Below are 26,224 nucleotides of genomic sequence, written 5' to 3' on the forward strand. Positions count from 1 at the left end.
AGAAAAGAGAAATCAAATATCAGAACACGTGATAAACCTTACCCTATATTGTCTGTGATCCAGTAAGAAACATAGCCCATATCCACCCATCATAAAGTAGTTGTCATCAAAAGCAAGTGCTGCAATTTACTCTCCAACAATAAAAAATTAGCATTGTTACCTATGAAATCTTTATTGATTATTTGTACGAAGTACTGTTATTTGATTGCTATTTTCAAATAAACCTATTTTTGATACAAACAAAAAAATTTGCATAGTTAACAAAATGTGGGTGCTGCCAAATTTTACTTTACCTTCACAAAGATGGGGCGTGTGATCAGACACCGAACAGTAGACATGCTTGCGGAGCCTGATAACTATCCCCTGCACGTGCCAAGGGTGAGAGACGCTGTCTCTCTTTAAAGACAATGGGCCTGATTCACAGAAGTAATTTAAGACAAAATCCTAAACTTACTACCCTTTTGGTATTCACAGAAGGCACTTACTCATTTCAGCATTCACAGAAGTTAGAAGTCCTAACTTTACTACTCCTAAACAGAGTAAAAATCCTTTCTTTAAGACTTTCGGTATTCACAGAAGGCATTTAGGAGTCTTAAAGTTAGGACTCCTAACTTCTGTAAATACCGAAATGAGTAAGTGCCTTCTGTGAATACCAAAATGAGGAAGTGCCTTCTGTGAATACCAAAATGAGTAAGTGCCGTCTGTGAATACCGAAATGAGTAAGTGTCTTCTGTGAATAAGTAAGTGTCTTCTGTGAATACCAAAATAAGTAAGTGTCTTCTGTGAATACCAAAATGGTAGTAAGTGCCTTCTGTGAATACCAAAATGAGTAAGTGCCGTCTGTGAATACCGAAATGAGTAAGTGCCTTCTGTGAATACCAAAGTGGTAGTAAGTGTAGGATTTTGTCTTAAGTTAGTTCTGTGAATCGGGCCCTGTTAAAGCAAACACTAATAAACCATCCAATGTTAATTAATCTGATGTGAATAAATGGAGCTTGCACAATTTCACTGACCTGGTTTCTGTTCAGATATCACAATCCTATTTTGAAAGCAATACAAGACCCTTCAATAAAACAAAAGCAAAATAAAAACCCTTAACGCGGACTTTAGCCATCATGAAGATGCCTGGTATAGAACAAGAAGATGTATGTGGATTGGTTCCATCTGATTTCAGTAGGGAGAGAGTTCCAGATTTTTTAGGCCATTCGGGAGAAGGGTTGGCTGAAGGTTTTCTTTTTCTTGAGTTTTTCCTGCTTACGCAGTAAGGTGCTTGTGCTTCTGGTAGATCAGTGGTGGTGGAGGCATATAGGGCCCGATTCACAGAAAGAATTTAAGACTCAATCCTAAACTTGCTACTATTTTGGTATTCACAGAATGCACTTACTACTTTTGGCATTCACAGAATGAACTTACTACTTTTGGTATTCACAGAATGAACTTACTACTTTTGGTATTCACAGAATGAACTTACTACTTTTGGTATTCACAGAATGAACTTACTACTTTTGGTATTCACAGAATGAACTTACTACTTTTGGCATTCACAGAATGAACTTACTACTTTTGGTATTCTCAGAATGAACTTACTACTTTTGGTATTCACAGAATGAACTTACTACTTTTGGTATTCACAGAATGCACTTACTACTTTTGGCATATACAGAATGAACTTACTACTTTTGGCATTCACAGAATGAACTTACTACTTTTGGTATTCACAGAAGTTAGGATTTTGTCTTAAGTCTGTCTTAAGTCTGTCTTAAGTCTGTCTTAAGTTTGTCTTAAGACAAAATACTAAATTCTGTGAATACCAAAAGTAGTAAATTCATTCTGTGAATGCCAACAGTAGTAAGTTCATTCTGTGAATACCAAAATAGTAGTAAGTTTAGGATTGAGTCTTAAGTTCATTCTGTGAATCGGGCCCATTGTGTTTTGATAATCAATAGGGTGACCAAACCATTTAATCTTAGTCCTTGGAGTGGAGCCCTGCTAACCCACTCGTGTACAATTCCACCTCTGTGAGCTTAACATGTCCCTTGCACTCCAATACAGGTTATCCATTCTTGGTAATATCCATCTCAGCTGTGGTGCAGACAACAAATTCTCATCCCAGTCACTTGTGGTGATGCAATGGGAAGGTTTCAATGTGCATCCAGGTTAATGTCAAGTTCTTTCACGATAGACCACACTCCACAGAGCTCATATTCAAAACTTTCCTTCTCCGACAGGAATGGGTGCTGTCTTTACGCCTGTGAAAGCGATGCGTATGCAGGAGACCCTACGAATGACTCGCGAAGGCACTCTCAATAGCTTCGCACAGTGATTTCAGTCGGAAACTGGTCACAATGCAGGGATTATTTTGGGTTTGAAGATGGTTTCGATGAACGAGGATGAATCACAACTTTTTTAATCATTAATAGCACGCGAAAGAGCGTTATTGATTAAGCACTGATAAGGAGGCGCTACATGCTCTGATAACTGCTACAGGATTTTGCTCGGGCAGCAATCCATTGGGGATCTGCTAGAGTTCATACTCTTTACCAGATTAATATTCTCCATCAGTAGGAATCCTGGAGAACCAACTGAGGGACCACAGGCCTCTGGGTTCTAGATCCGCACCCAGTTCCGAACGCCTTCTCTTTTCTCGCATTGATTCCAAACTATCCAGTGCTCAAGAGTCAGATAGTATACTGACCCATGATTTTTCTACTTTTTAAAGTTCTGACGGTCGCTAGGGCTTTAAGTGATTTTCAATGATTTTTCTGAGCTTTCCAGCACAGAGTCCATGTACCTGCAGCTTTCTCTCAATTGCAGTCATTGGGTGACCCAGTTCACAGCACGCACTGTGCGAGATTGATATACTGCATGAAAAACGACAGAAAAACAGCATCGCGGAAAAAGCGAATAGTCTTAGGGAAGTAAATGAACTAAAACGTGAAATGTAAACAGGAGTTACCTCACTGGATTACCTTAATGGTTTATACAGTCATTGTTGAGATACTGATTTTGAGAACTTGATAAGTCTTTTTCCCTGTAAAAGACATCAATACAGGGCCAGATAAGGACTTGTTTCAAAGTCAGTTTTTAATGACTGCTGGGACTAAGACCTGATGGGGCCTTCCCCACTTTAAGCCCTGGTGACGGGCAGAACTTTAAAGTGTTTACAACATTGTAAATATTAACCCCTTGCATGCTGGTGATGAACCCCAGCCGTCACGCTCCGCGGTGCTCGTGTGCGGATGACGGCTGGGGTTCGTCACGGCCCGCCCTGTTCATTTGTTTACCGCACAGCGGCGGAAACGGGCCAGCATCGAAGGGATTAAGAGCAATACTCTAAGCCTTGAGCACTCAATAGTTTGGTGTTAACTTTAAAATGTTTACAAAATTGTAGCTACTAGGGCCAATACACTGTCTAACTCTTGAGCACCTGATAGTTTGGTGTCAAGGCGAGGGAGGGTTTTCAGACCTGGGTGCGTATCTAGAACCTCCAGGTCTGAGGTCGCTTAGTCGGGACTCCAGACTCATCCCAATGAAGACTATTGATCTGGTCACGAGTAAAAGCTCCAGAGGCTCCCCGTTGGATGTCTGTCGGGCAAAATCTTGAAGCAGTTATCAGAGCACCCAGCGTCTGCTAGTCAATGCTTAATCAATACCGCTTTACAGAATGCTACTGCTCCTGTTTAGTTAACTAAAAAAAAGAAACCTTCTTTAAACCATCAGCATCCTTGAACTTTGACCAGTTTCCAACTCAAATCACAGTGTGAAGATATTGAGGGTCTCCTAGTGACTCAATTGCAGCGTCTCCTGCATATGTTTCACCTTCAAAGGTGTAAACGCAGCACAGCTTCCTTCCTGCAGCCCACTCTCTCCCTTATTTCCAAGAAGTTGATGTGTGGGCGCCTGATCTTGCTGAACCTGGCTGCAGCATTCGTCAACATCATTCATACCACAGTGCGATACTGTTTCCGAGTGTGACGCAGAACTAATGGCCCGGAATTGGGTCACTTTGCTCTTCTTCACTCATACTCAACAATTGGTCGCGAGACCTGACAATTTGTTATTTGTTATTTGTTATTTTACTTATAAAGCGCTAACATTCATCCTGAATAGGATATCACGGCGCTAAAGCGACTATGATAGGTGATGGTATAACTTTAGTCCTAGCATTTTTGTAGTGTAGCTCCTATTTTCCCAATAGGCTCTGCGCATTGGAATAATACCTACAGCAGTAAAGGCCTAGGCCAGACGTTAACTAGGTCTACTACTGTCGATACTAGACTTAATTTTTGGGTTTGCCAGCTAAGCTCAGAGTTCGCTAGAAACTTTCTCGAATGTTCAAGAGAGAATTACCTCCCCTGATTAGACAAGAAGGGATTTAGTTTCTGACAACCATAGAACATGACAACTTTGCTCTCCCCTAATCAAGAGTCAATCTCAAGAGTCGTGTGAGCACAAGGCAATTATTTTACTCAGTCAGTACGTGCATTCTTAGTCTCATCAGAATGTAGAGAAAAGGAAGAGACGGGCGTGTTCAATAAAAAGGTGTTATTTATTGATCAGTCTCTTTTCTCGTACAAGAGAAATGGATCGATATTATTGCAATACTTATAGTTAAGTAAAGTGCATACATTAAAAGCAATAGTATAAAATAATACTGTAAAAACATTGATATGGTTTCTGAGCCATATGATGTTTTAAAATGATTAAAATATATACATATACATTTGACTAAACGTACTCAACTGGTGTTTCTAAATACGCCTACCCCGTGTACCTGACCTAAGTCTAATGCGTGGGCGGGAATAGAAAGTTACAGTTTAAGTTAAGTTTGTTTTTGCCAAGTGAATAACTAAAGAATTCTCTAGGAGGGGTTATTCAGTTCTGTACCTGGAATTTAGGATGGATGAGGAATGGTATCTCTTTCTCTGCTCTCGCTATTCCAGGCTGCCTGCGAGGGCTACCCGGAAGCGCCGGTGCTGGGTCTCTCGGCTTGAGATAGCAGCGCGTCTCTCAGCGCGTCAGGAAGGCGGGGCTGTTGCCTGCGGGGTCTGCTTCTGCTCTCGGCTTCGGCAAGTATGGCTGCTCCGTCTTGTCACCACGCGTGTGTTTGCATAGGGCAAGGTCGGCAATATTTATACCTTAAAGGTGCCGGGATTGACGTAAGGATGGACATAGGTACGTCAATAAAGATGTCATACGACTTGCTCGTTAGCACATTCTTTTGCAAAAGTTCTCTGTGAAATCAAAACAATGGCCGCACGGATTGTCCAGGTTGTCATAGGTTTGATTTGTTATGAGAACGTCGTATGCCTTATCAGGGGCTGGAGGAATGTCGCTTGTCTAATTAGATCTCAAGCGTTATGACCTAATCAGATAACACGTTCCTGTGCCGTAGTGTGACTGCGTCAGATAACGGTATCTGCATCATGGGGGATTTCTTGCCTCATGGGCTGACTGTTAGTTAACTAGCTAGTTAGTTTAACCAGAATAGGGTCAGGAATAGGGGGATCGATTCAGAACCTATAGAAATACACGACACCCACTCCACGCTAACTATGGTCATATCTACTAATCTATGCATAGTATAACATAGTACAACATACTATAGAGTATAGTGTATACCTTACCACCCCAAAATACATAAATGCATTTCGAAATTTTCAAATATACTGAAAAATTGCAGTCATATATATTGTATGCACTTAAGCTATGAATTAAATGCAAAAGTAAACACGCATTTTATGCATTATTGCTTGTTGGTATATGAGAAATACACATGAAATGGCTCTTAATATGGCTATACAGAAAGAAAAGTCGAAACCATTTCATCACATAATATATTTTGTGAACATACCAGCGGGCAGCTAAAGTCTATAAAGTATCTAAAAATAGAAATCTTAGTTCTCTAGGAATAGTTCATTACTTTAAGCAGAAGTTCAGTGTCCCGGGGAAAAAATATATAGAAAAATATTTTAGGGGCTTGCTGAAAAAATTGCTGTCCGTGAACTGGATTGTAATTGTTCATGTGACTTTATTTTTAAAGTTGAAGGCCGAATTCAGGGAACGCCGTGTGCGAGTTTACTCAAAAGTCTCTATTTCTGTTCCGGAGAGAACATCATATCATTCAGGCTTTCGAAAAAACTGTCAACAGCTTCATGGGAAAGTTCCACTAAGTCGGAAATAGGGGTAACCATGCATTCGTGCGCATGATTGTCTGCATTGACATTCTGATTTGCATTGCTGACAGAAGGTCGTACCTGTTCGATGCTGCTTTCATCTTGAACTTCACTACCCTTCAATCGCAGTGGTGAAGATTCCAGGAATGCCGTCATCAGAATTGGCAGCCTTTGAGGGCAGCACAAAGCGTGAACCTTGGTAGGAACCAACAGTGTATCTGCATCCACCGGCGCATCCGATTGTAGCGTCAGACAGGTGTCTAACACGCATTCTTCTCCGCATAGCAGACACCTTAGTACAGGTAAAACACACCTTTGCCACATTGGTCGAAATGATAGAAACCAAGTCATGTTTAGGTCTCTAAGCCGGGAGAGTCCCAGGATTTTTGATATCCGGTCCCGGTATCCAATGGCTAGGATCGTATCTTCCATTGTCGCGAGAGTTTGATCTGTGACATGGGTTGCCATAACGAAAAATAAGGACTAGGAATAGGATTCCTGCAATTAGTCCCAGGATCAGGGGAAGTCCGCCAAAAATCGAATGGACGAAATCTGGAAAAATACCCAGTATGGCTTTGAATGGTGTTAATGCCATAGAAAATACTGTCTTAAATACCTTTGAGACCCCAGTGGTATCAGAAATATTTAAGATTTCGCTCAGGATTTCCGCGAAATGTACGGGGGAATTAGTTGATAATAATGTATGTATCTCTGCAGTCGTCCTTGCGACTTGTAGATCATACGTTTCTTTTGATGACGTGAGCCTTGTAGGCGTCTGAAGAAGCACTATTTTCATTCTGCTTAAAGTGTCTATTCGAATAGAAGTAATTTTCAAACTGGGCCATGCCCTTGCCTCCCTGTCTGGAAAGGAGCTGGGGAACAAAGAACGTCCACAGCACTTGACCTTCGCCGTCGTAGTGACGAGATAAGGAGTCCCGGGCATAAGACTACAACATCTGCGGTCTACAATAAGAATGTAACTCCCATTATAGAGTCTTTGAAAGAATGGTTCTATTTCAGTTGCAGGTGCGCCTTGCTGGTGACATGAAAGGTTGTATGAATTCCCTTCACAGGCTCCGTGCAAACTAATACCGTTACACAGAAGCGTGCCGCTTAGTGACATCGCACAATTGTTGCCACTAAGAAACACTTTCTGTCCTTTTTTACTGACACATGTATGTGAATAGGGCAGGTTCCAAGTTGTTTTAAGGTACCCCTTTCCCAATTTCTCGTACATGCCAGCCTGTATATATTTTTGGCAGTATTGAAACCTGAAGGTTGAGATTGGAATATTTATGATTCCGTGGATTATCCATTCACTGACAGGTCGTTCTGACATTGTCATTGGTAATCTTTCAAGTTTTTCAATGCTCAAGATTGTATAATCAGCACCCTTCTGCGCCATACCGATTTGTCTATCAGTAAGGTTAAAGATTTGGAATAGTGACGTTGTGTTGATTAAACGCCAAGGCACATAGCCTGAACGCAGATTTTGTAACGTCCAGCCAAGCTGTACAATGGAACGCAATTGTGACTGACCATGTTGTAATAACAGTAAGTCTTGCGATAATATATCGATTGCTGAAGACACAATGCTGTCCAATGAAAAAATTCTGGAGGACAGAGTCATTAACCCATTGTCCACTACAGAAAGTGATTTTTCCAAATTAATACGATCAATTTCACGTATTCTCTCTGCTGTTTCAATTTGAGTAACCTTCCAGGCCTCATTGTATGCTGCATATACAGAGGCTGCTATGAAACGCTTTTGACGCTGTTTGCGTGGTCCCAGTATGAAATCACGCAAGTCAGCACCATCAGTAAGTAAAGTTAGGTGTTGCTTAATTTCAGGCAGTGTGGAAGTCTGTAGCCATTGAAGGCATAATTTGCCCACACTGTAGGTTGTTATTATCCCTGGGTGATGTCTTTGAGGATATCTAGGGTCTGGCCTGGTCATTTTGAAACCCTGTGTTTTATTCAGGAATCTATCTTGACAGTGATTTGTATCTGTGGGCCAGATTAACCATTGTTTCCAATCAGGATGTGTTCTGTTTTGGTTAAGTATATGGTTTATGTCTATTTCTTCATCTGTATCAGAGTTATTGCTAAACATTGTTGGCTTTGGAATAGACGGGTTATTTAAATCTTTGATTTTGGCTAAGCCAAGACAGGTGGTTTGTTGAACAGTGTCATTTAAAAATATCATTTGTTCTGGGATCATGCAGGCTCTAAACAAAGCTTCTAAACCCTGTACTTGCCATTCTTTTGTACCCCAAACACTTTTCAAATCAACATTTTTGTCCCAATAATCAAATCCAAAAGTATTCATTTTTTCAAAGAATGAATCTGAATATATCAATTTTGTGTTGGTTATCATGGTTTTCATCCCTGTCTTGTTTGACAATTTGTAATAAAATGTTTCAGCATTAGTTATGTTAAAACCTGAAAAATATGAATATTTGTCATAAACGGTTGTAGAGCTCCCTTTTGGAGGTGTAGCACAATGTGCTAGTATCATTCGTGTCTCCTGAGGCGGAAAGCCGGGAGCTAGCATAGCGATTTTAAAAATTTGAGTGTCACTATTTACTCTGATGGTTTTAAAATACTTTGATTTATTCCTACCTTGCTGAAGCTTTTGGAAACTCCCGCGCAGCGGATCTTATCGCTGGCCCGGGCAAACAAACGCTAAAGCAGTCCCCGACATTACCGCCACGATACACGGACACGCCCCCTTGACGAGGCCACGCCCCCTCAGCATACTATTTAGGCGCCGCTGATCACAAGCGAAGCTAGTATCATTCGTGTCTCCTGAGGCGGAAAGCCGGGAGCTAGCATAGCGATTTTAAAAATTTGAGTGTCACTATTTACTCTGATGGTTTTAAAATACTTTGATTTATTCCTACCTTGCTGAAGCTTTTGGAAACTCCCGCGCAGCGGATCTTATCGCTGGCCCGGGCAAACAAACGCTAAAGCAGTCCCCGACATTACCGCCACGATACACGGACACGCCCCCTTGACGAGGCCACGCCCCCGCAGCATACTATTTAGGCGCCGCTGATCACAAGCGAAGCTAGTATCATTCGTGTCTCCTGAGGCGGAAAGCCGGGAGCTAGCATAGCGATTTTAAAAATTTGAGTGTCACTATTTACTCTGATGGTTTTAAAATACTTTGATTTATTCCTACCTTGCTGAAGCTTTTGGAAACTCCCGCGCAGCGGATCTTATCGCTGGCCCGGGCAAACAAACGCTAAAGCAGTCCCCGACATTACCGCCACGATACACGGACACGCCCCCTTGACGAGGCCACGCCCCCTCAGCATACTATTTAGGCGCCGCTGATCACAAGCGAAGCTAGTATCATTCGTGTCTCCTGAGGCGGAAAGCCGGGAGCTAGCATAGCGATTTTAAAAATTTGAGTGTCACTATTTACTCTGATGGTTTTAAAATACTTTGATTTATTCCTACCTTGCTGAAGCTTTTGGAAACTCCCGCGCAGCGGATCTTATCGCTGGCCCGGGCAAACAAACGCTAAAGCAGTCCCCGACATTACCGCCACGATACACGGACATGCCCCCTTGACGAGGCCACGCCCCCTCAGCATACTATTTAGGCGCCGCTGATCACAAGCGAAGCTAGTATCATTCGTGTCTCCTGAGGCGGAAAGCCGGGAGCTAGCATAGCGATTTTAAAAATTTGAGTGTCACTATTTACTCTGATGGTTTTAAAATACTTTGATTTATTCCTACCTTGCTGAAGCTTTTGGAAACTCCCGCGCAGCGGATCTTATCGCTGGCCCGGGCAAACAAACGCTAAAGCAGTCCCCGACATTACCGCCACGATACACGGACACGCCCCCTTGACGAGGCCACGCCCCCTCAGCATACTATTTAGGCGCCGCTGATCACAAGCGAAGCTAGTATCATTCGTGTCTCCTGAGGCGGAAAGCCGGGAGCTAGCATAGCGATTTTAAAAATTTGAGTGTCACTATTTACTCTGATGGTTTTAAAATACTTTGATTTATTCCTACCTTGCTGAAGCTTTTGGAAACTCCCGCGCAGCGGATCTTATCGCTGGCCCGGGCAAACAAACGCTAAAGCAGTCCCCGACATTACCGCCACGATACACGGACACGCCCCCTTGACGAGGCCACGCCCCCTCAGCATACTATTTAGGCGCCGCTGATCACAAGCGAAGCTAGTATCATTCGTGTCTCCTGAGGCGGAAAGCCGGGAGCTAGCATAGCGATTTTTAAAATTTGAGTGTCACTATTTACTCTGATGGTTTTAAAATACTTTGATTTATTCCTACCTTGCTGAAGCTTTTGGAAACTCCCGCGCAGCGGATCTTATCGCTGGCCCGGGCAAACAAACGCTAAAGCAGTCCCCGACATTACCGCCACGATACACGGACACGCCCCCTTGACGAGGCCACGCCCCCTCAGCATACTATTTAGGCGCCGCTGATCACAAGCGAAGCTAGTATCATTCGTGTCTCCTGAGGCGGAAAGCCGGGAGCTAGCATAGCGATTTTAAAAATTTGAGTGTCACTATTTACTCTGATGGTTTTAAAATACTTTGATTTATTCCTACCTTGCTGAAGCTTTTGGAAACTCCCGCGCAGCGGATCTTATCGCTGGCCCGGGCAAACAAACGCTAAAGCAGTCCCCGACATTACCGCCACGATACACGGACACGCCCCCTTGACGAGGCCACGCCCCCTCAGCATACTATTTAGGCGCCGCTGATCACAAGCGAAGCTAGTATCATTCGTGTCTCCTGAGGCGGAAAGCCGGGAGCTAGCATAGCGATTTTAAAAATTTGAGTGTCACTATTTACTCTGATGGTTTTAAAATACTTTGATTTATTCCTACCTTGCTGAAGCTTTTGGAAACTCCCGCGCAGCGGATCTTATCGCTGGCCCGGGCAAACAAACGCTAAAGCAGTCCCCGACATTACCGCCACGATACACGGACACGCCCCCTTGACGAGGCCACGCCCCCTCAGCATACTATTTAGGCGCCGCTGATCACAAGCGAAGCTAGTATCATTCGTGTCTCCTGAGGCGGAAAGCCGGGAGCTAGCATAGCGATTTAAAAAATTTGAGTGTCACTATTTACTCTGATGGTTTTAAAATACTTTGATTTATTCCTACCTTGCTGAAGCTTTTGGAAACTCCCACGCAGCGGATCTTATCGCTGGCCCGGGCAAACAAACGCTAAAGCAGTCCCCGACATTACCGCCACGATACACGGACACGCCCCCTTGACGAGGCCACGCCCCCTCAAGACGCCGCGGGATCCTCATAAAATATGTGCTTCTTCCGGACGCGCAGCGGACGGGCGCAGCGGGCGCGCCGTTTGCGCGCCTAAGGCGCGCCTAAGGCAAGCCCGTCTGTGCCCGTCCGTGCCGCGGCCGGGCCCGGGGCCAGCTACAATGCCCAAACCACGGCAGGTAATACTCAAACATCCACTCTTACTAGGGAAAAGATTCTTTCCCTTAACCACAAGACTACAAACTGCCATCAACGTATTGCCGTCGATAAGTGGTTGGGGCAAATATGCTGCTATACATGCAGAATTCAACTTAATCCGGAGAAATGGCCACCAAATAGGGAATGGGAGATCCCCCTACGAGGAGGCCTGATTAACGCCAGGTCAGTGTGCAAGAATGGGGCACATATTTACGACCTAGTGACAGAGACAAACCTCGACATACTCTTCATAACAGAAACTTGGCTTAAAGCCTGGTGCAACCCAGTAATAGCTCAAACTGTCCCTGATGGATATCTCATACAAAGGGTTGACAGGCAGGAACAAAGAGGAGGTGGTCTGGCCATTATTCACCGAGACTCCATCAAGTGCTCTATATTTGATCTTGCAGATTTACAGGGGGCAGAAAGTATGGGGTTCTGTATTCAAATAAATGAGGAAAACACATTCGCTGGTGTCCTAATTTATCGACCACCTGGGCCACAGAAAGACTTTTTAGAAAGCTTTGAGGAAATACTCAGCAATCTAACTCTTAAATTTGCTAATTTTACAGTACTAGGCGATCTAAATTTTCATCTCGATAAAATTAATGACCCTAATGCAATTTGGCTCAGAGACCTAACCAACATCCTGGGACTCACAATATTGACCAATGAACCCACTCATAAAGCTGGTCATATTTTAGATTGTATCTGTACTAATAATAAAATGCTGACAGTCGAATCTCCTCGAATTCTAACCTGGACGGACCATTGGTTGGTACCTTTTAATCTGACCACTAATAAGAGAAAGGTCAAAAGAATAAATGGGAAACTTGACATCCAGATAAAGAGAGACTGGAATAAAATAAAAAACTCACCTAATTTGTCCATCATTGCCGAAGAAACTAAACCCTCCCTGACCGGTAACACTGAAACTGATTACAACACTTTCTGTAATTGGGTCACAGATTTCTGTGGACCAGCGGACATGGAAAAAATAAGTAAAAAGCGGAACAAAAAGTCCGCCCCCTGGTTCTCTCTTCCTCTAAAAGAAAAACATAATGAGGTTAGAGCCTTGGAAAAGAAATGGCGACGTACTTACCAAACTGATGAACTCACCACTTATAAAACATCTAGGAGGCAATATCATACAATGATAAAAAACGCAAAAAAAGAGTACTTCTTAGAAGCCATCAACCTCTCAAATAACAAACAGAAAGATATCTTTAAAATAGTCAATGACTTCATGAACCCCAGACTCCTCAGACAAGAGATTCCTCCATCACTTCCGCTATGCAATTCAATAGCAAACTATTTCGAACAGAAAATACTCAACCTTACCAAAGACTTCCCTGACCCTCCAAAGTCTGTTTCTGCTGAAAACATGAATCTAATGAATAATAAAATTAAATTAAATTCCTTCTCCCCGGTTAGTCTGGAAGAAACCCGTCAGGCCATCCTCGCCAGCAAGTCAGGCTCCCCTTTTGATCCCTGCCCCCCTCTGCTGTTACAGGCTCTGGTGGACACTGTAAATCCAAACATTAATGCTATCATCAATTCCTCCTTGGCCACTGCAGTTATTCCATCTACATGGAAAGTAGCCGCGGTTAAACCTCTACAAAAAAAAACTTTGGCTGATCCCACCACACTTTCTAACCTCCGCCCTATCTCACTGCTCCCTCTCCTCTTCAAACTTACGGAAGCTGAAGTAAACAAACAACTGACCAAGTACTTGGAGGATAACGACATCCTACATCCCAATCAAGCAGGTTTTAGAGCTAGACACTCCACAGAGTCAGCACTGCTTCATACGGTGGAAACACTTAAGACAGCATTGGATCAGGGAAAAAAGGCTGTCCTGGTTCTGCTGGATTTATCGGCGGCCTTTGATACGGTTTCACATCCCGTGCTAATTGGCCGCCTAGCAGAATCAGGAATAGCAGGAACTGCTCTCGAATGGCTGAAAAATTTCCTTAGCCATAGGAAGCAAGTCACAATATTAGGAAGCCATTGCTCGGATGAAAAAGCACTAACAACAGGGGTACCACAAGGCTCCAGCCTAAGTCCAATACTTTTTAATCTTTACATGACCCCTTTGATAGAGCTGATTTCATCTTTCCACATCAGCACAGTGTCCTATGCTGACGACACTCAGCTTATTCTCATCCTGGATAACAACACAACCAAGGCAGAGGAAAACCTGAGAGACTGTCTGTCCGCAACGTTTGAATGGATGAGAAATCACCATCTCAAATGCAACTCAGGCAAGACTGAAATTCTCCCTTTTGGCCCAAAAAATCTTTTTTCTCCTAAAGATTGGTGGCCTCAGGATGCGGAAGTCCCCCCCAATACCATCTCAACTGCCCGTAACCTTGGGATACGGTTCGATGAGGCACTGTCTTTCAGACAACAAGCAGGTACTGTGGCAGGATCCTGTTTTAAGGTAATCAAAGGCTTAAGAAGGTTTTTCGACCTTCTCCCCCTTACAGCCAGAAAAACGGTAGCGGTGGCGCTTATCACATCTCGTCTGGACTACTGTAACAGTCTTTATGCAGGCTCCAGCAAAGCTACACTGCATAAATTACAGATTGTCCAGAACGCCACCGCCCGTCTTGTGCTGAGATGGCCTAGAAAATCATCTGCCTCAGCGGCACTCAAGACACTGCACTGGCTACCCATCCATAAGAGGGTACTATTCAAAATCCTAGTGATTACTTTTAGGGCCTACCACCAGCTGGGTCCCACCTATCTGTCCAAAAGGTTTGGGAGATACGTACCCCCTCGTGCACTTCGATCTTCCAACCTTAACCTATTAGTGACGCCCAAATTCAGACTCACTACAAAAGGGGGGAAATCCCTTGGAGTACTAGGAGCAAGAGCCTGGAACAAACTTCCACTTCAGTTGCGTCAGATCCCGTCGGAAAATCTCTTTCGAAAAGCGCTCAAAACGTGGATCTTTAAAATCACTGACACCTTTTGTCTCTCCCTAATTTAAACTCCCTTCAGGTATATAGGATTTCCCTAATTTAGTTCCCCTTGCTCACTGCTGCCCATCTCATTGTGATTCGAATGTCTCAGCGCCAAGATGCTCCCTGGAGTGTAAGCCGCGCTATATAAAAATAAAATACAAATACAAATACAAATAATTTAAAACATTTCTAGGTTGTGCAGATTTATGCAAGAAATGGTTACCATAATGGTTATAGCAATACATACTATCATAATTTGTAGAACCTTGCAAATAATCATGTTTTGTAAATTTAGCAGACATTACTAAGTCAGACATCATATTGTTTATACTTTCAAAGTCCCAATCATCAGCAAATGAGTTTGGTTTTGCAAAGTCACTCAAGGAGATCTTGATTTGGTGTGGATATTTCAGGATCTCGACCGGACCATAAATTTCATAGTCAGTGTTGTCCCAGGCTACCCCACCAGGTATCGGAATTGCTGTGAAGTTGGCTGAAGAAAGTTCTGAAGAAAGTTCTCTTTTCTCGATGTGTGAAGATGTCTGTGGTTTGAGGACCAAGTTGATGTTCTGACTTGCTGTGTCCATTTTAGCATATTTTCCCTCAATGAAGCGTCCCAAAGTAAATACCATGATGAGCCAAAGTATGAGGATAAATGCACCAAAACCCACCCAAAATTCAATCCATGGAGAAACCAGATATGTTTCTTTCAGTTGTTTCAAAAGTTCCTTCGCTTTGTCTTTAAAGGATTTTGATGATGGCTGTGTCTTTGATTCACTGAAGCCGTCAGAGGAATCATCGAAGTTGATGAAGTAACCGGATGCAGTTCTGTCAATTGTTCCAATTGGTTCAGGATTTTTGTTTTTTGCATTTTCACTGGGTACTTCAGTATAGATTGGTGTGTCTCTGCTGAATGTTTTTATTTGGGTTTTCAGAGGTCTTAGTTCTATTGCATTGTTGCATAGTCCTTGTTGTTCTTCTGTAGGCGTTTCGAATGTGATGAGCCTCTTTGATAGGACCTCTGTACTGGTAGCAAACCTTGGTGTTCTGCTACTTATTGGGAGTCCACTTGGCCTACTGTTTGTTATCGGCCACATGTTGTGGTTTTACCAGGTCGATGGATACAACTCGGTTCTCCTTTTTTCCAGCAAGTGGCGGTAGTACAACTGATCTTGTCCCGTTGACAGACAAGACAGGAACTGCTTTTCTGTAAGAAGGCCCAAATTCCTTCTTTACCGCGATCTTTTCCCTGACTAGATCCCCGACTTTTGGAATCCAGACAGGTCTTGCTGGGACAGGTGGTGATTCTTCAGTGGTTGTTGGCTGTTGTTTCAACTGTATGTTGCTCAGGTCTTTTCTTGTTTTGTTTAAGTCCTGCAAAATAGCCAAACGGTCTTTGACATCAAAGGTTTTTTCTATTACCACTGAAGTCTGACTATCAAGGTCAGAGATCAACATCCTAGTTCCGAATAATAATTCGTACGGACTGAATCCCTTCAGAGAATTTCTTGGCAAGTTATTTAGACTACGTTGGACACTTATTAGATATTTGACCCACCCAGCTCCCGAACCTAATACCTTTGCCGTTATAGATTGCTTTATGTCACGGTTTTTTCTTTCAACAATTCCGTTCCCCTCAGGGTGAAATGGACAAGAGTACCGCAATTGCACGCCCATGCTGACCATGGCCTCCTTATAAGCCCGAGAGCTAAAAGCAGGACCATTGTCCGAATGCAGAATGCCAATTGCGTATGTGGCGATAAAGACTCGCAAATCTTGTATAACAGTCCGGACGTCAGCCGAGTGCTGTGGATCTACATTATAAGTGGAACTAGCCTGTGTATGTTAATCGCAAGCCATTCTTTTTGTTGGTAATATTATCTGCCTTGATACGACGAGGTATTAAACTGCTTCTCTCCCCACTGCGATCTCTGTTGCAGTTTGGGCAGTTTTTTACAAACATGGTGTAGTGCAGGCTCATGCCTGGACACCAGTACCGTGATTGTAATTCTTCCAGAGAATCTTTTAATTTAAGGTGTCTGTGACCCTCGCCCATGTGTGCGTCTGCGATTAACAAGTTTCTCCTGTCCATGTTTGGAATCACTCTATCCCCCACTCCAGGGATTCGAGCAAAAGGGACGGAGTTTGCATCGATTATGTATGTATAATTGAGTGGATAGTTGATCGGTAGTGCTGAGCAGTCGCCGTTTGATGACGTTTTCACTGCCAGCAATGTTTCGCCGTCAATGTACTTTAATGCACGCTTTTTTCGATCTACGGGAGCCAGTTTAGTGGCTGCCGCTGCGGCTGCTTCAGCCAATGAATTCCCTACAACGTGAACGCCATCACGCTGATGACTCAGTGAGTGTGTCACGTGAGTCTTTGGTAGTTCTTTTTTCAAAAGAGCTACTTGTTCCCAGAGCAGTCTCTGCTTTATTGGTGCATCTGTGTCATCTTTGTAACCGTTCTGAATCCATGTCTGCAAATCCTTGTTATATGCTTTGACGCAGTAATATGAATCTGACACTATAAGTGTCGGGAATTCGCGATCCGCATTATCTAGCGCCATTTTCAAAGCTATTATTTCAGTTTGTAGTTCTGAATTAGTTTCTACTGAGTGTGATTTTGTTAATAGAGGTCTTAGTTTACCTCCGCGCCACACTTCTTTTGTAATCTCACATGTGGGATTGTATGCATGTTCTCCCCAAACGGAGGGTTGAGCATGTCCGTCTGTATAGATTACACAGGCGTAATGATTGAGAGGCAGAATGTCGATTGGCAGAGGATACGTCTTTTCATATTTTAGATTTTTTAATTCTTCTAGTTCTGGATCAAAGTAGTAGTATACTTTGTCCGTTGTGATTTTAACTGGATTTTGTGAGGAGGAGAATCCTCATCCCATCCTACATGATTTTTATATAAAGCAGGTGCTAAGGCCACTGCCCACTTTCTAGCAAGTGTGTATTTTTTATGAATCGGTATTTGATTCGAGAAGGCAGGCATAATTACTTCTTCGCCATGAGGGCACTCCCTGACAAACTCTGGTGGCCAGTCTTTTTCAGCTAGAAGGATGTCATAGCCTTTGGATAGGTTATCCCAAAATAGTCCCCTTATTTTCCTAGTCTTATCTCCCTCTATACGTAATGTTATCTCGTATATCTTGTGGGGCTTGCTAACTCTGGTATCTGCAGTTTCCACTTGAAGATATTCATTCGTGTCCACTGTCTCCAGATGATTCATAAGGACTTTGCGAGCTATGCTCACCTCTGCTGCGCTGTCTAGCATTGTCTGAGCCCACTCTCCGTTTTTCAGTTGTGTCCTCAGTATTCTCGGCATTTTTAACTACCTTGATACTGGCTACCTTCTTTTTTGGAAATTGTGATTTCTTTTTAAGTTGAGCAGGTTCCTTGTCTTTGGACTTGGCGTGCTCTTCTGATCGTCCTCTTCTTTCCGATTTCTGCGAGGAATTCTGAAAAGATTGAGAGGGACGTGTATCAATGTCTTGATATCTATCAGGTTTTTTAATATTATCCCTATTTCTAAGGTTATATCTATTCCCAGAGGGTTCACTCTGGGGTGATCTTTGTCTCGGGTTTGGAGATTTCTCTCTTCGCCTAGGAGACCTTCCTCTGGACTGGAATTTCTTTTCTTTAGGATTGGATTGTTTGTTTCCATCCCAGTTCTTTTTTGGTGAATTATTATTATTAAAAAATATTTTTTCTGGACTTGTAGTCAGTTGCGGTTTTACTGGTATTCCACCTAGACTATCTCTGCCTAGTTCTTCATAGGATTTTTCTATGATTCTGGCAATTTCAGCTAGTTGGTCTGCTATATCTGTCTCTTTTAACCTCTGGCGGATCGCCACGTTTGCTGCTTCACCTTTTATGTTGGCTAGTAATATAGCCGAGACCTGCTTGAAGTCTTTCAGTAATTTCATACCAAGAGTTAAAGCAGGTTCTGGACCGTATTCATCTTGAATTTGTTTTAGCACATCTGGTATTACCGAAATGGATGGAACACCGTGCGTTTTTGTGTAGATGGAAGCAAAGACTGTACCCCAAGTGTCACAGTCCTCAATGTGTGGTGCGATTCCCATTGGGAGACATATAGTCAGAATCCTGTGTTTTTCTAATGGGGTGGTGTCAGGAAACACCGCCTCTATTTGGGTGATTTTCTGTGCCAACCAGAATGGTATTTGTTCCCGTTTAGCTGGAACTTTACCTAGGCAGGATTGGATGTTCTGTGGTGTAATTTTATTTGTGTTCCCCTGGTGAGGGGTCAGCTGTGGTAGTTTAATCGCTGGCTGAATTGTTGAAGTCCGCATTACATACTGAACTAATTGTCTGTGAATTTTTAGTAGTTGTTTTAGCTGTATTAACAGCTCTGCTGCAGGCATTCTTTCGATGTCTGGATGTGGTGTGTATCCGGCTAGGACCGGCCACGTTGCTCCTGGTCTTCCTAAAGGACCGAGCCTTGTAATGTGATTGTTATGTTTTAGGGCGCCATCAAATAAGAGCAAATGCTCTTGGAATTTGAGTGGTACTTCCACCTCCTCGAAAGGAGTGTACATTTCAGGAGGTTCCTCTACTTTGTAATAGTGGAAGTACTTTGTTACAGCATTCGCTGCTGGAAAATGTATCCATGTATAGTATACCTCTGTCTGCCGATATTCGTGTGCCTCAATTACGAATATGACTGTGCCACCTCTAGGTGTCAGTCCATTTTCTATAAGTTTTAAGGTTATAGATCTCCTTTTGGCGACCTGGATGAGTATTATATCCGGGTCTGCTGTTTGCATGGTAGCATCAGCATCTGCTATTTCAGTGGCTAATCTAATTGCCTCTCTTTCATCATCACTCTCTGCCATTTTACAGACAGGATGGTATTATGTTTGTTTGCAGATCAGGTTTCTTTATGGAAACAGAGATTAGATGCACAATATTCTGGAACTGTTTTATCCTTCAACGTTGACTAGACCAAGAACCATACATAGGAGTTCCCCCCTGCGAGGTTTTGGAGGATATAATAACCTTTCACCCACTCCAGACGTCTTTGGAGTATTTGGGAAAAGGGGTCTGAGTGAGAAAGCACGACTGAGTTACTCTAAATGTCTTACTTTAGTTTTATCGCCCTTTCCAAACGCGTTGGGCGCCATGTAGTGTAGCTCCTATCTTCCCAATAGGCTCTGCGCATTGGAATAGTACCTACAGCAGTAAAGGCCTAGACCAGACGTTAACTAGGTCTACTACTGTCGATACTAGACTTAATTTTTGGGTTTGCCAGCTAAGCTCAGAGTTCGCTAGAAACTTTCTCGAATGTTCAAGAGAGAATTACCTCCCCTGATTAGACAAGAAGGGATTTAGTTTCTGACAACCATAGAACATGACAACTTTGCTCTCCCCTAATCAAGAGTCAATCTCAAGAGTCGTGTGAGCACAAGGCAATTATTTTACTCAGTCAGTACGTGCATTCTTAGTCTCATCAGAATGTAGAGAAAAGGAAGAGACGGGCGTGTTCAATAAAAAGGTGTTATTTATTGATCAGTCTCTTTTCTCGTACAAGAGAAATGGATCGATATTATTGCAATACTTATAGTTAAGTAAAGTGCATACATTAAAAGCAATAGTATAAAATAATACTGTAAAAACATTGATATGGTTTCTGAGCCATATGATGTTTTAAAATGATTAAAATATATACATATACATTTGACTAAACGTACTCAACTGGTGTTTCTAAATACGCCTACCCCGTGTACCTGACCTAAGTCTAATGCGTGGGCGGGAATAGAAAGTTACAGTTTAAGTTAAGTTTGTTTTTGCCAAGTGAATAACTAAAGAATTCTCTAGGAGGGATTATTCAGTTCTGTACCTGGAATTTAGGATGGATGAGGAATGGTATCTCTTTCTCTGCTCTCGATATTCCAGGCTGCCTGCGAGGGCTACCCGGAAGCGCCGGTGCTGGGTCTCTCGGCTTGAGATAGCAGCGCGTCTCTCAGCGCGTCAGGAAGGCGGGGCTGTTGCCTGCGGGGTCTGCTTCTGCTCTCGGCTTCGGCAAGTATGGCTGCTCCGTCTTGTCACCACGCGTGTGTTTGCATAGGGCAAGGTCGGCAATATTTATACCTTAAAGGTGCCGGGATTGACGTAAGGATGGACATAGGTACGTCAATAAAGATGTCATACGACTTGCTCGTTAGCACATTCTTTTGCAAAAGTTCTCTGTGAAATCAAAACAATGGCCGCACGGATTGTCCAGGTTGTCATAGGTTTGATTTGTTATGAGAACGTCGTATGCCTTATCAGGGGCTGGAGGAATGTCGCTTGTCTAATTAGATCTCAAGCGTTATGACCTAATCAGATAACACGTTCCTGTGCCGTAGTGTGACTGCGTCAGATAACGGTATCTGCATCATGGGGGATTTCTTGCCTCATGGGCTGACTGTTAGTTAACTAGCTAGTTAGTTTAACCAGAATAGGGTCAGGAATAGGGGGATCGATTCAGAACCTATAGAAATACACGACATTTTAATCTAATTTGGGAAAGAGGAGAGTTTTCAGTTGTTTCCTGAATGAAGTGTGGCAGTCCATAAGTCTAAGAGCCGCAGGCAGTTCATTCCATCTGGTTGCAGCTATGTGGGAGAAAGCTCGCTCTCCCATCCTGGCTCTCTTCACTCGAGTTATTGTTGCTCTTGCTGTGACTTGAGAGCAGAGATTTCTAGATGGTACATAGAACTGAATCTTATTACTTAGGATGGGTGGACCTGTGTTGTACAATGCTCTGTGTGTTATGCACAGCATTTTAAAAGTTGCTCTCTGCCTCATAGGCAGCCAATGGAGTTCTCTCAAACAGCTCTTGGCAGAGTCAAATTTTCTTTTCTTGCATATGGCCTTGGCTGCCGCATTCTGCACTATTTGTAGTTTGGCAAAAAGATAATATGCCATAGCTACAAACAGGGAATTTCCATAGTCCAGCCTGCTCACCAGCAAAGACTGAACCAGGATCTTTCTGCAATCTATGGGAATCCAGGGGAAGACTCTTCTTAACATCTTTAGCAAGGCAAAGCCTTTGCCGCAGATTGTTGTCACGTGAGATTTCATAGACAGGGTGGTGTCAATTGTTACTCCCAAATTCCTTCCTATAGATGTTGGTATTGGGGGGGGTGCCCAGAGATGCCGGCCACCAGCTGTCATTCCATAGTTGAGTATGTTTACAGAACAGCAGTATTTCTGATTTGTCTGCGTTCAGTTTAAGGCAATGTCCATACATCCAGTCAGACAATTCAGAAAGACAGTTTAGTAACCTGGTCTTAGGGTCATCATTCTCATTCAGGGTTACAATTAGTTGGGTGTCATCTGCATACAAACAGATTTCGACACCCCACTTTCTTCCTATTGCTGCTAGGGAGGACACGAATACGTTAAACAACGTTGGGCTCAATGAGGCCCCTTGTGGCACCCCGTATTTGATATTCCTGGGCAGAGATGAGAAATTGCCCATGTGCACTGATTGCGTTCTATCCATCAGGAATGATTGCAGCCACCCCAATGCTCTATCTCGAATACCTTTTGCTGCCAAAGTTTGTAATAGCAGGTTGTGTGGTACGGTATCAAACGCTGCCGAGAGATCAAGTAAAATCAAGGCAACTGTTTTCCCGCTGTCTACATGCATTCTGATGGTATCCAGCACGGACAAAAGTGTGGTCTCCGTGCTATTTCTAACCCTAAAACCCGTTTGGGAAATATCTAATAAATTATTAGTTTCAAGAAAACTGGACAATTGCCTGTTGACCAATTTTTCTAAAACTTTAGATAAGTAGGGTAGTTGGGATATGGGTCTATAATTAGCAGGGTTATTGATGTCTAAGCCTGCTTTTTTTAGTAGCGGGGTCACTATGGCGTTCTTCCAGATCAGTGGGAATTTAGTAAATTCCAGCGAATGGTTCAGAACTTGCGTTACTGCTGGGCATATTATTGGGTCAGTTGCGAAAAAATGTGATGTGGGCATGGGTCCAGCGGGGAGCCTGATTTTATTTCTAACATGACTTTACCCACTTCCTCTTCCATCTTCTGTGGAGTTCTTGAACCTTGGTCCTGAGCCCAGCCTGATTTAATACCTACATTATGTTATATGTGTTACTTCTAGCTCATCATATCACCCAGTTTGCACTGCACGTCTGTCTAATGCAGATGATATGCAGATCCTTCTTCATGTGGATCAAATGGGACCCTCTACTCACGCCTTGTGGATCGTGTCTCTGCTTTGTGCATCTCGGCTGCAAAATATATCCTTAACTTAAACCGCTGGTTGCCCTACTGTGCTAAGGGTACCCTCACATCTCCTACTCTAATGAATGCATTGTCATTCAGTTTGAGGCAATGAGATTATTACATCGAATCAATCGGTCTGATGATCTGAGGGTTATGTGAGATCATTAGTTGGACATTCAGCTCATATGATATTGTCATCAATAAGATTTTTCAAGTCACTTTTTCAGTTCTTCAGCATTTCTTTTCAGAACTTTGGTCTTCCTGTCAACATGAGCAGTGCATTCACTGGTTAATAAGAAGTTACATAGACCAGGTTCATTTGACTGCATAAAGTCTCGGTATCATGAGGAATGTATGAACCATTTCACAAGACAAATGTAGATAGATATAGGTATCTTTAAAAGCACATCAATATCTTTCTTTTGTCAGGCCATGATGAAGCGAAGTGAAACACGTGTCGCCGGTGCATCCCAATTGGAATTCTTTGTAATTGAGACTGAGAAAGCAACTTATTGGATGCAATGTAGAGTGGACATCTACAAATGCTCAGCGTCATGCGCTTCTACAACGTGTTTGAACTAATCCCAATGTTAAGTGACTACAGGTGATAAAGCACTTTAGTACTTACCTTGTACTCTTCAAGCTGGAGGCTGCAGCGCGTGCTGTTTGCTACAACTGCATGCATGGCGCATGCAGCAGCCATCTTTGTGAGTGCGCGTGCCCATCTAACATTCCAGGTTTGATCCTAGACATAAAACATACTAACGGCGAAAACCACCCATGTATCGCAGGTAGACCGAGGGTGTTATAGGAATCACTACAGTCTGTGGTACAAGAGTTGGGCGACAGGTAGGGCTTTGTGTCGATTCTTCACTAATGCTTAAATAATTCCTCTTGGATTTCTAAGGGTTTCTAAGTAGGAATCCCTAGGTGAACAGTAAGAATAATTTATGTCATTGCCCTTAAAGGGCAGACTTGCAAATTTCTTGAGAGAGATCTAGTAGGAAATGTGTCTCTTCTACTGAGAAGGAAATGTCTAATGAATGGTCATTTAGATTCATTGATGTAGGATTCTATAGGGTAACAAGATACACTTTACAAATTTCTTATTCGAGTTTTGCTTCCGCATTATCACCCTACGTATGTCCCTAATATTAGACATCAGCACAACGCAGCCGTACAATTCTTAGTTGGGTCCTTCCATGGTTTCTTCAACATGTCCTCATCGAATCGGATGTACGTTGTTACAACGCATGCTTTTACCACGCATGCTTTTACAATGCAGGTTTATCAACGCAAGTCGTTACAACGACTTGCGTTGGGGGGTGCTGGATAGTGAATAGTTTAATTTACTATTCCAAATCCAGTCCCCGTGGATAGTAGGGAAGGTGTTGGATAGTAAATTAAACAATTACCTATCCTAGAGCGCCCCCTAGCACAATTCGTTGTAATGACTTGCATTGAAAAACCTGCGTTGTAAAGGCACTGCGTGGTAAAAGTTGCGTCGTGAAGGATTTTTCCCATCGAGACACGCTCCTGTTGGTGGAGTCTGTTGTCTGGGTTTACAGCGTGCATCTGTTGTGTTGCTGCTTTCACCTCATCGACAAACAACGAGTGTCTCCTCCCCACTGGACCGCAAAGGTGGTCTGAATCTGGCACTGGATCTCCATCAAGAATTTGAGCCAGCGCCTTGGAGTGCGACTAGTGCGCTCAGACACTACCAGCAGCAGCCTACTTTAGCCAGTTTCAGAGCTTAGTGGAAGAGCCCTCATTGAGCTATAGATGTTAGTCGTCTAAATGTACATCCTATAGACAGCTCCCGGCCACCCCTCAAGCAGCCACTCGACACTCACCGGAACTCCTGTCCAAAAGGCGACCCCATTCCTATAGGATATGCTTTCATGCACGAGGCAGAGGATGACTCCCAGGGAGATGGAAGCCAAGGCGAACACAATCCGAGCAGCCTGCAGAAATACAAAAAAATAGATAATTCTCAAGAACAAAATCACTTACCAGTCTCAAGAAGTCCTGAATTAAATCACTCAGTAACTCCAACTTCTCTGACTAATGCTTAAACAGCTAACAATCTATCCGTGGCTTCTTCTCTAATCCACTTCATTGTTATTAGCTTTCCACCTGCATTTACATTAAGGGACTGATTCAGATCTTGGCAGACGGGTCACACCGACACAACTATAAATCCCACAGGATATAATAGGATTTATATTTAGGCCGAGAGTATATCCGTCACCGTTGTGATGAAGTAACGGCACCGGACCAGCATACCTGAACAGCCGACTCATATTCCGCGCACCCCAAAGGACCCTACGATCCGCTCAGCTCTCCTACGCCGTGGTCCCCCGCACCAAAAAGACCAGATCGGGAGGCCGCTCCTTCTCCTTCCTCGCTACCAAAGCATGGAACGCCCTTCCTCTCCACATCAGACAGACAACATCGCTCCTCATCTTCGCAAGAAAGCTCAAAACCTGGCTCTTCGACAGACCCCCTCCTTGATGGAATGGAACCTGCACACCCCCCCACCCCTAGCGCCTTGAGACCCTTACGGGTGAGTAGTCGCGCTTTAACAAACCCCTGATTGATTGATTGAAGTAACCCGCCCACCACCATCTAAATTCTCCCTCTTTCTACGCCTCTTTCGTGTTCCCTCTCCTTATCAATACTTACTCCAATCATAATATTACAGACTTTACCCTTTACCCTTTAGTCCATCTCCGCCATGTGTTCATCATCTGAAACCCTCTTCCATGATACGTTTGTTCACTCACTCACTCACATTGCTCCGCCACCCCCTCTCATGCTTGCCCTTGACCGCTAATGTCTACGATTCAGTCGTTCTTGCCTCTCTTGATGCCATCAGTATTCACTTTCGACTAAATAATCGACCCACTTATGCCATGTCTTACCCTCTGACACTTCTGTCTTTTCTCTCTATTAGTTAATTACCTTTACTATCCCATAGTCCTTCACTTTCCCTTAACTCCATCATTTCCAACCATGTCTGGCCCTATCACCACAAACAACCCAATATGAGAGCCCTGCGTCCCTTTTGGACCACGTAAAGTGGGACTATCATGACGCAGGGCTCTCAATCCGATTTAGGAAGTCATGCAACGTCTCACTGCGTGCTTTGAGTGGCCGCATAAATTTTCTGTAAGGAAACGCAGTGCAAATCGCTGCGTTGCCTGATTCTGCTCCGAGGAGGCGTTCCATGGGCATTGCGGTGGGTTTTTCCACACATCTACCCATGGGTTGTGATGCTGCCCCAGATTTACAAAAACACGTACACACCAGGAAGAGTGAACTTCGTATGCGACCAAGGTGA

The 26,224-nt window shown here is 43.4% G+C and overlaps 1 protein-coding gene across 1 annotated transcript in view; it reads right to left on the reverse strand.

Moving 5' to 3' along the window:
• The window catches only part of LOC144818370 (transmembrane protein 176A-like), a 91,023-nt gene that overhangs the window by 17,512 nt on the left and 47,287 nt on the right, over window positions 1-26,224 (reverse strand). Inside the window, exon 3 of the mRNA XM_078675769.1 lies at window positions 24,735-24,845. Within this exon, the coding sequence (XP_078531895.1) occupies window positions 24,735-24,845 (111 nt within the window). The remainder of the gene's footprint in view (window positions 1-24,734; window positions 24,846-26,224) is intronic.

Source organism: Lissotriton helveticus, chromosome 1_1 (genome assembly GCF_964261635.1).
Source record: "Lissotriton helveticus chromosome 1_1, aLisHel1.1, whole genome shotgun sequence".
NCBI classification, from domain to species: domain Eukaryota; kingdom Metazoa; phylum Chordata; class Amphibia; order Caudata; family Salamandridae; genus Lissotriton; species Lissotriton helveticus.